This window comes from Varroa destructor, unplaced genomic scaffold (genome assembly GCF_002443255.2).
Source record: "Varroa destructor unplaced genomic scaffold, Vdes_3.0 BEIS01000004.1, whole genome shotgun sequence".
NCBI lineage: Eukaryota > Metazoa > Arthropoda > Arachnida > Mesostigmata > Varroidae > Varroa > Varroa destructor.
Genome location: NW_019211457.1, coordinates 20,580,408 through 20,595,431, shown reverse-complemented (window position 1 = coordinate 20,595,431; position 15,024 = coordinate 20,580,408). Strand labels below are relative to the sequence as shown.

The 15,024-nt window shown below is 38.6% G+C and overlaps 1 protein-coding gene and 1 long non-coding RNA gene across 16 annotated transcripts in view; one reads left to right on the top strand and one right to left on the bottom strand.

Moving 5' to 3' along the window:
• Fak (protein tyrosine kinase 2 Fak) overlaps positions 1-8,046 on the top strand; it is a 74,891-nt gene extending 66,845 nt beyond the window's left edge. For 10 of the 15 annotated variants that reach the window (XM_022805911.2, XM_086988514.1, XM_086988515.1 and 7 more), the window contains 5 exons: positions 2,342-2,681; positions 2,848-3,526; positions 3,804-4,027; positions 5,321-5,691; positions 5,870-8,046. In XM_022805911.2, the coding sequence (XP_022661646.1) occupies positions 2,342-2,681; positions 2,848-3,526; positions 3,804-4,027; positions 5,321-5,691; positions 5,870-5,989 (1,734 nt within the window). In that variant the 3' untranslated portion in view covers positions 5,990-8,046. Of the gene's footprint in view, positions 1-2,341; positions 2,682-2,847; positions 3,527-3,803; positions 4,028-4,851; positions 4,986-5,292; positions 5,692-5,869 lie in introns of those variants that run through there. The other 5 variants (XR_015327392.1, XR_015327393.1, XM_086988520.1 and 2 more) reach the window with 5 other exon arrangements.
• On the bottom strand, positions 5,290-12,384 carry LOC147755947 (uncharacterized). Its single transcript, XR_015327396.1, has 3 exons — positions 12,066-12,384; positions 10,756-10,879; positions 5,290-5,736 (listed from the first exon to the last, which is right to left on the bottom strand). It is a non-coding gene; the product is annotated as an uncharacterized LOC147755947 (long non-coding RNA).
• Between the last annotated feature and the right edge of the window lie 2,640 nt (positions 12,385-15,024).

Sequence of the window (15,024 nt, the reverse complement as noted above, 5' to 3'; positions counted from 1 at the left end):
TGTAGAACACACGTCATATTACTACTCCAGCAGCATGTTGCTGAGAAATTAGACCACAGGAGAGAACGCAAAGGCTTTATTTATTATTAGAGGTTCAGTAAAAAATTAAATATTTTAAGGTTGAGGGTGATCAAAATTATAAATGGGTACGTTCCACATTCAATAGTCAAGGAATGATATAAAGACAAAAATGCGAACTATAATTGTTTTGATGCTTAAGACCTACCTAATTTGGATGTGTTGTTTTATTGTAAAATCAACTCGAATTCGGTATGTAGGATTTGAGAGCAACCGATATTAGGCAGGAGCTTAGATTAGGGCGTTGTCTTGCAACACTGAGACGGTTTTAATTGTCCCTTTCTTCTTGATTTACTCATAATTTTTATTCAATAAAAACTATAATATGCATCTTACGGTGAGGCTTTAATCAGCGCGACTTCCTGTATGTCTTATTGCGTCTTCTCGTGAATTCGCTCCGATTTTGTTCAAAATAACAAATGAAAACCATTTTTTTTGCCCAATTACTTCAAATGACGATGGGCGTTATTAGTTATGAGCCTGCTCCTCTTTTAGACAATTTTTCAATTTATTGTTGCTAGAAGTTAATATCTTAAGTTAAAGTAAAGTGGTCAAAATGGCCTTTTACACTTTTAAAGATACAAAATTCTTACCGTAAGAAAGATTCTCTGAAGATCGGAAAAAATAATCTGTAGGAATAAGGTCGGGGCCACAAGAAGAATGGGGTAAAACATTTTCTTTAAACTCATAAAATTTTTGGCAGGTTATAAAAATGTATGAGATTTGGCGTTGTAATGTGTAAACATTACTTTTTTCCTAATCACCATAGCCGGACGTATTTCTTGAACGCTGTGTTTTAAACAGTCGATCTTTCTACAACACCTAACCGAGTTAACGTGTTGGCTGCCTGGGAGAACGTCGTAGAGGATCGCTCCCCTACAGTCTCACCAAGTGTACAGCATTACCTTCTTTTGGATCTGGCGAGCTTTAGCTCTCGTACCTACCACGTTTTCACGACGATTTGCCTTTTCTGGCAATATTGTAACTTATCCACTCTTCATTGCCCGATCTCATCTTTGCAAGAAAAGAGTTGTTTTAGTTCAATTTCAATAAAATTATAGGCCGTGCAAACGGAGTTCATTAGTTTGTGATAGATCAACCTACGGGAAACCTAGATGTCCATTTGACTGACGTAATCATTGTTAGCTACTTATTTTAGATGCTCCTGCGTTTTTTGTAATCTAGTAAAGGGTCGTGTGCAGGGCTGGTCAACTACAGATATAGCATGTTCATAGTAAAAGGGTGGACCAGGACGTACCTCATCTTGAATTATGAAGCCACCACCTTGAAAATCAACGAACCTCTTCCTGACCATATATTCGGTTACAGTATCAGATCCATGCACCCCACAATTGTTTTCAAAGGTTTGGGTCGTATCAACCCTTTCCAGAGATAAAACTTCGAAGTCGATTTTGAATACACCTTTGACATCTCTAACTAAACTGAAATCTACAGTCGAATTGAATATCGCGCCACAAGATAGCTAGAAGGCAACCTTATCAATACAGTAAGGAAGGGCTTTTCTTTCCGCACTCAATCCACTAAAATCCGGACCGTTTGAAAATACGAAACGGGCTTATGAGGCCGTCTGATATATATATGCATTAGTGTGTCTGATATATATATGCATTACCGCACAATGGCATCTTTTGGCACTGCCATTAGACCTATTTATTGTTGTTATTATTGGAAACAATAGCATCTGGGATGAGTGTCTGTCGCCACTCTCTTGGTGTAGTAACCAAGAGCACTGGTAAGCATTGGCGCATTTTGGTAGGTTTTAATAAGTTCAAATATAAAGCATAGTTTTCCTAGAAATACCGTTTTCGTCAAAGCGTTTTGATGTCCGAGCAAACGACAACGAGCGTATATAGCAAACGACGTTATTTTCGTGTGAGACGGTATGTTTTAATTTATTTATGTTTGTGAACTTTTTTGCTTTTGAGCATAGGACACTATAGCTCACCCTTAAGCATGAATCATTTAGGTTTGCAATTTATCGGCCGTTCAGCTGAAGCTACATGATCATACTTTCGTAAGCATTTAACATTAGAGCATCATATATATATATATTTATGTGACGTATAGCTAATTTGTATCTGTGGTGCGCCTAATAGAATCTCAAATTGCTAACTAACGACCTTGGTGACTGAACTGTGGTGACAAGCAAAATAATAAATTAGACAAAATTAAAACAACGTACGCACACAATATTCATGTACTCTGTATATTTCTAACAAAATGTTTTTATTCATTGCAACAGGATAACCCGCCGCCCCCACCTGCTCCAAAGTCACCTCCTCTACGAAGCAAACCCTTAGGAGTGTCAAGTGGTTTGGGATCGACCTTGGTAGATGAGCGTGATCTGCTAGAAAAGCGGTTACTTGAGATTAAAATCAAAGACCAGCAACGAGAAGCTGAACGCGATCAAAGGTGGCTGAACGAGCAGCCCCTACCATTCGGGACACCGCCACCACAGGCCTCTGTCACTGGTCCGACATTAGGCCAAACTTCACTCTCAAGTCATGCTAGAGCACGTCAGTATCATCTAGGCACCTCGACCAATAACAACAGCTCAGCTAACGGGATGCCTAAGTCACCAGGTAAGTCACTATGACATTTGAGTTCAACTTTGTGGGTATAATATTTCCATATCATGACAGCTGTTCAAGTAACAGGTTCTATCTATAAACTGTGTACGAGAAGATTAGGCTATTTGCTTTTTATAGCACTCACTCTTACTTCAGTATATTGATTTTGTTTGTGTAGCTAGTTCACATTCGATATCTGTCGGGTCGGCGACGCCCAGTACGTCAGCAGTCATAACGCCGCGGGTTGGATCATCAACGGCTAACAGATATGGTGAGGGCGAACCCATTTATGAAGCAACCACCGGCGTGGTGCGAGCGGTAATGCGGCTGTCGGAAGGTGTTCGGGCACACCAAGCTGAAGCCTACGTAGAGCTGGTCCGCCAAACTGGGCTGGCATTGCGAGGACTTTTGGCTGCCGTCGACGGCCTGTCCCCCACAGTGCTCGGGGTCGATCCGCGCACCCGGCGGGTGGAACCGGCCCAGCGCGTACTCAGCGCTGATATGGCAGCTCTCGTGTCAGCTGTCAAACTCGCAGTGCAACGACCAACAGATAGCGAACAGCGAAGGGCCATGCTGGAGGCGGCTCACTCTCTCGCCGTGGACGCAAAGAACCTCTTGGATATCGTCGATTTGCTAAGAACCACGGAAGTTACCGGCGCTCACGAAACGCCAGCTGCCACTTCATCATCCTCCATGATGTCTGTGAGCTCCAGCGTGACAAAATCTGGAATAGTGACATCATTCGGACGCCACAGCCGTAGTGGCAGTCAAAGCGAATGCGGTTCGTCAATTTCTGGCGAACGTATCTTGCAGAGCGAATGCTCGACACCTCGCAGTTCTACACCAACATCATTCAAGTACGTATGAATTTTATCTACATCAGTGCCTTATTCAGTTATCTATCCTAACAGCTTTTGGTTACTCGGGTTATACATACTGCTCATGAAATACCGTTTGCTTAAACACGCGCTAAAGCTAATTTGATAAAATATTGCCAATAGAATTGTCTGCTTGGCATGATCTATGCATTTAATTTAAACCTAGCCTATTTTCTCTAAATTTGGTGAGCCTAAATGCTGTGCGCATTGCAAGCAGGAAAGGAGCGGTGGCTTTATTGTATTTCTATTGTTACAGAAGTGAGAGTCTGCCACGATCAACATCGGCGTCACACCATTCGGAGTCGCAAACGGGGGGGCAAAGCCTACGTTCAGGGGCGTCTACGCCTGGACTCGGGCTAGCCCTCTCACAAGGTACCAGTCACGCAGAATCCGTGGGTAGCTTGCCGTGTTTAGGAAGGTCCACACCGAGCAACACATTTAGTAGTTTCCAGAGCTGTGCAAGCGGTAGCAATCTTGGGGGTAAGTCCGTATGCACGTGGAACGCGCATGGCCCATCGCGCTGCTTGCCACTAGGGATGCCGGAATTTTTATTTTGATTAAATACAAATATAAATAACATTACGTATTTTTAAATTAAAAAAAGAAAATATAACTTTGGCAAACAGTTATCCTAACGCATAATAAAGCTTGTTTGAAAATTTACCCCCTCCTTAAAATTTTGATCTAAGTCTGACGTTTTCTAAGATAACTTATTGTGGACATTGTTAGGTTCTTTCTTGGCTGGAAAAACTTGACACTATAAGAGAAAGCATGTGCTTGACAACATAATAAAAACAACTGTTTTTTTTTGCCAAAAATTGCTCTCAGTCCGATCAACACATTTTTGTGTGTTAGCGGTATTTTTTATCAAATATTTCTCATGAAATCCCAAAAACGTTTTAAGGCCTATAGACTCTCGAAAAGTCGTTTTTATCTAACAGAGTAATTTAGTTTTAAATATTCAAAATACAATTTATGTAAGTTTACATAATCTGTATTTGTCTTTTGCATCTATTAGAAAGTCCATGTACAACGTCAGATGTCACCAAAGAGGCCCGGTGCTTCTAGCCCTTCCTCTGTATTCTCGAATCTATGACAATAGTAATCCTACTGGTTATTACCATTTCCTGACACACATTGCTCAGCCATTTATTATATTTCTATTTATCGGATTCGACCATTGATTAAATTATTTGTTCATCGTAAACAGCATGCATTCAGCCTCGGCTCTACAAGAGTACCTGTTCTTTCTAAGACAAGAAACAAACTTGTCAAAAATAATACGTCGTTTCTGTAATTTGAAGGAAAATGAATTCAACCTCACTATGCTGAACGAAATCACCCCCCACTAAGGTCAGCAACTTTTTCCCGAGATCGATAGTTTACGTTGCCGCCAGTTTCTATTCGGCTTCCGAAGACTTTGAGTAAGATTCCGAAGGCAAGCTGGAATATTTTGAATAGGATTTAGTTTCAATAGATTCAAAAAGCCATTTTTGATACATCAGAACTTTCGGCATGGTTTCAGCTCAAAATCGAATTTCGCTGAAGAGTTCCTCATCAAACGTATTTAAGGGACACCTTAGCGAATCTGTACTAGCTTGTATCGCTTGACGCACCGGTTAGCATTAAAAAGTTTTTTGAGAGGTTCAATATATATATGGATGTAACACAAATGGTAAAACATAACTTTTTAGCTATATATGAAACTTGTGACTACAATTATGCAAAGAAAAAAATTTGAGTAGCTCGTACACGTTTATTGTCGATGAACAGGCAGCCTTCCACGTAGCGGAGGTCTCGTGGCGGGACTCGTTGAAGCTATTAATAGCGGATGCTCATCACGAGCCTCACCTCTTACGTCACCGCATTCTCAAAACAGTTCGAATTCGGTCAGTTTAAACGGGTCAATCGGTATCGCACCTCCAGCTTTCGTGATCCCTGCATCCATAGACGGATCACTGTTGAACGTCAAAGGAGTTGGCCCAATGCGTAAACAGAATTCTACGTCAAGTTTAGGCACGGTACTGGATAGCGCCTCAGCTGGGGGGCATACATCTGTGAAAATGATGGCAAGCGACGGACCACAACACCACCATCAAAGCAGCAGCTTGCGAAAGATGTCCACAAGCAGTATCGACGAACAGGTATGAGCAAGATGTAGAAGACTCAGTTTGGCACACGGCTTCTGTCTGCGGATTATACAACCGAAAAAAATACTGCTACAATTTCTAATATTTATCTTTTTTCAGCTATTAATCTTTGTATAATCTCTATGACTCATGATGTAGCAAAAATGCATTTTTTGCCCGTGGCTTGTTTCAGATAAGCTTACACGCCACGCGGCCTCACGCTAGCACAGTTTCAATACCAAGGAAGCCTCCGCCAGGGCACAAGCCCCCTCTACCTTCCACAACCGCCAGTGGTATCTACGATAACCCGTAGATCCAGCATCGCATTTTCAAGTCTAAAAATGACGCCCACGATATTAGCATGGCGCCTGGCAAAAAATTTCGTCTGCAGTACGGATAATACATCCTCATATTAATAGCTATTATAACGACGAGCATACGAAGTAATGAATCACAACATTTTTCCGCTGATGAATGAAGATGTGCCCACTCACGTCTCATCTCCTTGTTTACAATTGAGAACAGCGAGTTCATTCGCTTAAATGGAAACAGGAGGTCAGGAAATATAGTCAGGAATATGTCGCTGGTATGGGACAATTTAAGTAGCGTCGGCATACCTGCCAATGGACATCAACATCGGGAGGAAAGAACATAATTTTCATGTTTACGGCAGTTGTAGTAGCTTCAAGCCAATTGGTCAATTTTGCGATACCTCAGACAACTGCAATATGCAAACGTAGTCATGATATCCGTTATATTCAAACGATACTAAATTAAATACGTTAACTTACTAGCAAAACGGATCAATTGGATGTACGAAAAAATTGACCTGGCACATTAATCAAAGAATTTTTTGGCCGAAAAAAAATAGGCGAAACTGCAGAGTAACTCAATTTACCCAGGGCGCGTTAAACTTTCTATGTCGTAACGACACACTACTTGCATTAATTTAAAAGCTGGTCGAATTGTCGTTAGTAATAGCTTAAACTGATCATGAAAAAAATCACGCATACAGGCAGAAAAAATATGCTATTTAATGAAACGTGAGGAGTAGACAGCTTGTAAAGGAGCTTTTCTCAAATAGAGTAGATGCGCTTGTGGCCCAAATTTGTCAAAGCTTTAAGCTCAACTTAAACATGTATATAATTTGTGTATAAATAGGACTGAGTATTTAGAATTGATTTCCGTAGAAAGAACACATTTTCAAACAACTGAGGAGATGTGGTGATAATCCTTCAGAACGAGGGATGCAGATTGAACAGTACATCAAAGACACCCGTTTTACAGAAGCACTCAATAGGACGCGTTATCATAGCTCAGATCTGAAGTCGTAGAGATCGCTTGCGTGATCCTTGTAGCCTTAGGCACTATTGAATTTCAAAGAAAGATCTCTGAGCAAAAAATTGATAATTTTAAGACTACCCACGTTTTTGCACATAGCGGATCACGTTTTATTCTTGGCGAAATCTTAAAGAACAAAAGAAATTAAGCTATTGGGCAAAGTAATCGATGCGATTCTCTTATCTGCGTGGCATTGGCCATGCAATACTTTCAACATCAACCTCATCTTAATACACTCAAAATTACACCAACTGCAATTTCAATCTAGACATATCATGCGATTTTCTGGTACATCCTGAAATTAGCAGTATTGTTATAAGATTTGCTTGCAGAAGGGGCTAACACGTACAATTTCGTGAACAGGACGCTTTACATTTACCACGATGGTTAAATAATTCTAAGAAAATACTGCTGTATTTAGTGTACCTAGAAAGAAGAAGAAGAGACAAGACGCGTGCCAATTATTTTCGACACCAAGTGCTCGTCTGATATTGGCAAGGCACATGGTATAACGACTCTGGAAAGCAGAAACTCCGAGCCCAACTTTGAAATAGCACTTGATTAATACTGGGCCATGGAAAAAGTATAACGCAATAGGGCTTTGTGACATCAACTTTCATTGCTCTATATATGATATAAGGTTAAATGAAATCCGTGGCTTGAATGTGATTGCTTCTACAGACAGTCCCATTTTTTCGTTTTTTGTAAACTTATGACATGACTAATTTTCGTAATTGTAACGAATGAAAACTTAGGTTTTGTTATGTGTTTGTCAGTACGCTTATCTTACACTGACGTATCCTAACGTCACGAGTCATGATTCACATTATATATATATATGCAAAGCGTTTGTATACGTCCGCTCCGAGCTAGAATTAACCTGCTGTGGGCGTTTACTAAAGAGAACTAGCATGAATGATATTAGTATTGAGCGAATGAATTTGTCTAGAAAGCGAAAGGGTCTGCCTCGGACAATGATTTATGGACAACAAGCTAAACGCCAATAAACCATTTGTATGCCAACTTTGGTATTATGTGTTTTTACTGCCTGTCTACTTTTTAAACCTTACAGACTAATAAATACCTGTTTTGAAAATCTCCGTAGTATTCAATGTTACCAGGTTATGTTGTATAGTGGAACAAACATGTACACGTTCATTAACTGAGCTCCACACCATCACAATAGATGGCCAAATGCTTAAAGCATTTTTATCGGTTCTATTCGATCGGTTATACACTATGTGTGTTTGCTGGAATCGCGATGTTATCCAACGAATATATACGGGAAGAAACTGTCCTCGAAAGAGTCCTACGAAACGATGCGCTATTTATTAGTTATTGGTAACTTTATATGTACACACGATAGCGAGGAAGTACTGCTAAAGCTAACATCGTACGCGAACTAGCCTACACTGCTAGAATACTAAAGAGCCTTTACAAAAACAGAATACAAATAATAAGTCTTAGGTATATTTTTTTACATGTTTGAATATCAGAACATTGATTTTCCGAAAGCGAATTGTAGTTTTCAAAGAAATTCACATCTTTATCTTTCACATCTTATAACACCTACGGTATACTGCGGGCGCGACGAACTTATTTTGCTTAGATGCGATATGCTTAAGTTCAAAAGAATGGTACCTTAAAATAGTCTTTGAAAATTGCATTTTTTCTGAACCTGTGTCGTGTTCAACTTGCGTGGTCGTTCAGATAAAATAACAACGCTGAATAGAAGATTCAGTTACTCAGAAGCCGAGCACAACTACTTTTTTCGAAATAAAAAGATACAACAACAGCAGTGGTTTAGTGTAGCATCAAAAAAGATGTACATTGATGCGTATCACGTTGAGTAGTTGCCGCAGTGATTGGCCAAGCTCTTGTACATGGAAATACTGCATACCTGCATAATGGTCTTTGTAGTTTTAATTGTTTGCTTTGTAGATTTTATGTCTGTCCGGCAAAGGTTTTCTATTCTTTTGCAGGCTTCCCCTCTCTCTAGCGTCATAGTCCTTTCTACATGTTATTCATAAAATCGATTTGTGTATTAAAAAAAATGGAAATATAAAGTTTTTAACCTTTTCAAGTTAACCAATAGCAATAACGTCAGCTTTCTAGTCGTGTACTGGTTTTGATAATGTTTGACTGATGGTTTGCTTGGTTACTTTCCCTACAGTATTTAACCAGAGATCGGGTATTTTTATATTATGAAACTTTGGCCGATTTAGAATTTCAAAAATCTCACTAATTTCTTTGCAAAGAAAAACCTTTTTTACTTGCTTATTAATTTGCAAAAATACACAAACACTATTGATGTTTCCGAAATACTTCATTAGAAGTTTTCTTTATTCGATATCATTAGGTTTTTAGGTTTGAATACACATGAGTGAAATCTGCCTTCAGACGAAGCAGAGGGAGCACAAAATTTTACTTAACTTCTAGTAAATTAGAAGGTTAGCAAAAAAATGCAAGAAAACTAGCAACAAGACACAGTTGAAATAACAATGAGGCTTACGAAAAATATATAACAATAATTTGAGCTAGACTGGTGGAGTGAAAAAGGGTAGGTAATGACACTTCGTTTCCGATTAAGCTTTCGTGAATTCATTGAGAATGGGACCTGCCTTGAATTTGCAGGTAAATCAACATTAGTGTCCCTCATGCATAAATGGGCACGCGGTTATCGAGTACTTTTTTCTACGTCCAGATCCTATGTCTACCTGCCAAGGGAACCACCGGAGACATTAACATTTTTCGGGGCCCCGGTGATAGTGGTAAAGCAGTGGGGTATGCCGTCGTTTTCATCACTCATTGGCACAGAATGTTTAACTGTCACCGAATAATGTTGTTTGTATTTTTTAGGCGTAGTTTTCTTAGGCATGTTCTTGTAAACCGTCAGGTTTCCCATCAGTTTTTCTGATCCCCTTAGCATTTAACCTCTCTAACTGGTATGTCTGTATTCTATGTCTGGGCTGGACTCGCTAAATGTAGAAAACGTGAAATTGACGAGGTTGGGTGATATAGTAAACCTAATTGAGACCACTGGCTTTCACATTTCCAAACCGAGCAAATTCTCAGCTCGCATGGGATGGTTATATTCCATTGAGACATGACGGGAGATTCTATGACATCATTATCGACAGGTCAGTTCGTCTGATCTTCTAACAGATACAGTCGACTAAATTGGATTAAACTGAGTTCTTGTGGAGCTTGGCAAACGATGGATAAATTCTGGTGATCGTATCAAGGATCGTTGCAAAGACGGTGTTTCCTACTGGAGTTTTGGTGGTTGGTGTTGTACATATGTTGATGATTTCCATTATTTAACGAAACAGTTCCTTCATTATTTCGCTTGTAAAATCTCCTAAAACGGTGATATTTGGCTCTGCGTGATCATAATCGCTCTCTTTTATATGCAATATCTATCCTAGGGAAAAGCACACTGTATGCGAGCCTAAACCCATGGTTACATTAGTATTGTCCGTTGCACCTGCTAAGACAACTACGATGAGTAGTGTTTTTCCATATTACTTTATTACTCAGCACAAGCTAATTTCGAAAACCTTACATTCCAAGGCTAATTTATAATGCTTATCTTCACCAGAAAGCTTACCTACGACCTTGATTTTTCGCTTTGTATGTTAAAGATCACTTCTAAATTCATTACTTAACTTCGAATTGAAATTTCTTTGAACATGAATTTAAACAATACTCCCAATCTTTGCCTATACTAATACTTACATGGAAAGACGACTGGCTGATAACAGTTACTGGATATATATATGGCATCATTAAGCCCGTGCCGAATTCTTCTCATCCATTCCTAGGCGGCTTCTCCACTAGTTGAAAGAGTCCACAAGGAAAGCTGAAAGTGGCAATTAACGAAATGGCCATTTGAAGTGACGCCCCTCAAGTTCACGGCTATTTGCGCCAGGACCATTAACCGGTCCGTGGGTGTCTATGGCATCGAGTTCTAGGTGTCTGTTCTTTGATGTAAATAGAGATGGGCGATATTGCAGAGCTTAGGCTTTACTTAGTGCGATGCAATTGAAAATTTCGCTGATAGGTTACCGTGTATTTGGTAAACGGGGCTAATTTACCATTTGCGTAAGATAACGGATACAAAAATGACCATATTAAAAATATAACATGTGTCTTGGTATACTTATATAGAGGTAAGGATTTTGCCACCGATTAGATAAGAGATAGATAGCCCTATTATGCGATTACATTGTTGTCCTTTAGTTTGTATGAGGACTAAATTTGATTCTATGTGGATGTCGTTTCGGCTGGTTTTCAACGGTAAGTTATCAAAATATTCGATGTAGATTCTTGTGGTCTTTACGTCTGGTTATAATTGAACCAATTCGTGTATTTACGTCAAACTTGAAATATTATTTTGGTTGGCATGTAGATTCTAATGTAGACTCATAGAAAAAAAAGTCTCAATTTCAATTTCTTGTTCCAAAGTAATCACACGCGACATGTGTGTAGAGCTATTCTGTAGCTAGAGTTTGTATGTTAACGATTTAACAATCTTTATCTATTTACGTGAAATGGCAACTAAGACGCTTATGTCAAAGTGCTCTTTGAAAGCTCGCTAGCCGATTGTTTCACATCTAAAATACCAGCTTTTAACTTAAGTTAGCAAAATAATCAACAAGCCCGTCTTGCAGAACGATATCCGCCCCATTAACTTCCCATCATCATCATTCTTATTACATTTTATTACATCAATATATAAAAATATATACTGCGATTTTTGTGCCCATATATATACACTATAATAAAAAGACCTTTCATCGTTTAGTTTGAAGTTTAGCCTTACCAAACCTTCAGAAAAATCACACCATAGAATTTTTGTTAACCATTACAACCGCAAAAAGTCCATAGTTATCTAAAATTGAATGCTAAAAACCAATCATCTAACTAATGCCACTAATCGAGCCCACTCAGTTCAAACGGTTTAAAACAAAAAAAAAACTTAAGGCGGATAACAATATTAGCCTAATATCGCCTTACTGATATCGTGGAACTGATCACGTACTCACCAAAACGCAATAGGCCACAAGAATAAGAACCTGAAACAGAGTAACTATAGGTGTGTCCGATGTGAACAAAACGGTTGCTGTATCCGGCTTAAGTTTCCTGTGAAAACTTTCTGTGTATCGTAACACGTTCAATTTGGACAAGAACGATGTCTTTTAGCAGTTTATAGAAAATCTTTCTCATACACGCAGCGAGAAGTGCGACACAGTCAAAATTAAGTTTATGATGTGCCAAGATCATGTTCTAAATAGTCTTTTTTTCAACAGTCACCAACGTGTTTATTTTCATTTGAAATATACGAGAAGCACTATCCTGGTATGTACCTCCAACACAATCGACTCGGCCAGCGGTGGCGCCAAATGTTTAAATGCTAACATTTTGTGACGCTGTGACGGATGCGCTTTACAAGCGCATCGATAATGTCTTGAGTCAAGTAACTCGCTGAAACTTCCGAAGCTAACGTCTCCGAGCGGTTTGCTCCGGCCAAAAGTAAACTGAGTAATTGCTCGCAAAAGGACATAATTGACCTGGTGGTGACGCCTGAAGCTTTTTCAAGGACTACACTATCTCGACCCGCCCGGAAAACACTACTCTCAATACCTATTTGGCTTTAATTTTTAGTTAGTAATTTCAAAAACGAACGCCATGCCCCGTTTAATATTCATTTAATCAGCTTTTTTTATTGGAAGCCTACTGGCAAGTATATGATATATGTATAGAACAATAGCGTACGATATATATTATAGTCATCAAAGCCGGCTTTCCAGAAGTACGGGTAATTCATGATACGTAAAACGGATTTGTCTTCCTTTAAAATTAACATAATGCATTCCAGACTATACTAGAAAATAATTCCCTTGTATCCGAGCTCATTTCAAGCAATTTCATTATCTGTCTATACGCAAAGATTTTTTTTGGTTGGTGTGGTGCGGCTTGCGGGACAGCGGGATATTACATCGTAGCTTGCATTGAAGGTTCTATTACGTCGACGTTGGATTAAAGGCAAGTTATGCAGAGTGTTCTGTATTGAAACATTATTTCGGTACAATTATTTTAGACTACGTTTTACCCTTTTGACAACGTTATACTAACCTATAGTAATATATAATATTAGTATATATAATTAAAGAATAAAAACAGAGCCGCGGTGTTGATCATTTCCAACCCAAATGTATATTAGTACTCAGTGAACGGCGCGTCCTTAAGGTTATCAATATATATTTGGTTCGCCGGTGCATGGTTTCGAACCGTTAAAGCCCTAATATGCAACCAATATGGCAGTAGTCGATATGTACGTATGCGAGTGTTTTAACAAGGCCTAACGCCGAATGCAAAGCATTTTCATACAAAGTAATACGTCGTCGCATCGGTATTGGATTGCGTCAGCTTGCATCCACTAGGACCCGCACTGGAATCAGCTCTTGCCGGTTCCCTCGCTCCGTTCAATACGTCAGCTATACGATAAATACTTAAAGAGCTCCGCATTTCTTATTTGTCAATGAGCCTAAATTGCCTTTACATGTAGTAGAGCCAAATTTGTAAGCTGGTACGATGTGCCAGAAAAAGCGAATGTTTTTACGGTGTGAACATAGCTGTGGCCGTATGTGCTACTATTATTAATTAAAATGAAAGATTCAAGTACAATTGAAGTGCAAGCTGGGTTCGATGAATTAAAAGCATATAGTCGTTATACCTAGATAAACTATTGAGCTTTCCCATATCTATTTTAGGTATTACAGAACCTTATCTCTTTCCTAACCCTAAGCCAATTCCATTACCCATCTATAGCGTCCATGATCTTCCAAGCTTTATTTTAATTTATCTAAGTTTTTTGAAAAGAGTCACCTATATATATATCTCTCAATAAGGAATTATTTCAAAGCATGAACCAATGAACCAAGAGCAGCTCAGGATATTTAGCTGTCCATCGCTTTGTGGATGCCTTTTTTGCTTCTTTGTGTCTTCAAAAACGCTACTGTATACCTATAAAACAAAGCCTACGTGTCTGTTTTATATTCTCCTTAGCCTGAATAGTTACCCTTTCTAGTATACTAGAACGAAATCATATTCCGCCAAAGTGCAAAAACAAACTCTATATTTTGGTTATTTGCCTCTTATGTAGATATACACTCGCCGTTTATCTGTATTCTTTTTTTTTTTTTTTTTATAGACTTGGATACTTCTTCTCTTGCAAATATTACTTTTGTTCAAAAAAGCACTGAATTTATTCAATTTCGCACACCAATCCTGCTGTTATTTTTATTGATTTTGAATAGGTTTAGGCATGACGTTACAAAGTCTTATTTTTAGTATTATTTCAAATCGCTAAGCCAGTGTGACGTTGGTAATTTCTATTTAAAATAAAATATTTACTGTTATATTGTCATTCAGCCACTGTAAATCTACAAAACAATTTGCCTGTTATTGTATATAGATACCAATACCAGTTTAAAGAACTTGCAAGGATAGATATGTACTTTAAATAATATATTGCTATGACTGGTTCTTATTCCAAGGAGGGCATGTGAAACGCAGCTTGCTTTTATATTGGTAACTTATCTGTTAAGCTAAAATAGGTCCAACACTTTGTCGATAATCCTGGCAAGTTCAAGAGTTATTTTGGTTCTACATCTATTATTATCTGAATTTGATAAAAACATCGAGCAATAACGTACCACACCTGTCTTGTAGAGTAAATAAAAAACACAATACACTCAGATTTTGGAACTTAGACTTAAAACACACATTAACAGACTGTGGTACTACACGGCGGACGAAAAAGGAACCAAAGCCAAATGTTTATACTTACTTAATTTCTTTTAGTGGCTAGCTGGCATTCTTACAATACTTAGCTACTAAAATTGTTGTTGGAGGGACGTGGTCATTAAGATAATAATTTTTTAACTTGACTATTTATTGGTATAATCACAAACTACAAAATTAGTTTCGTGCTGGAATCTT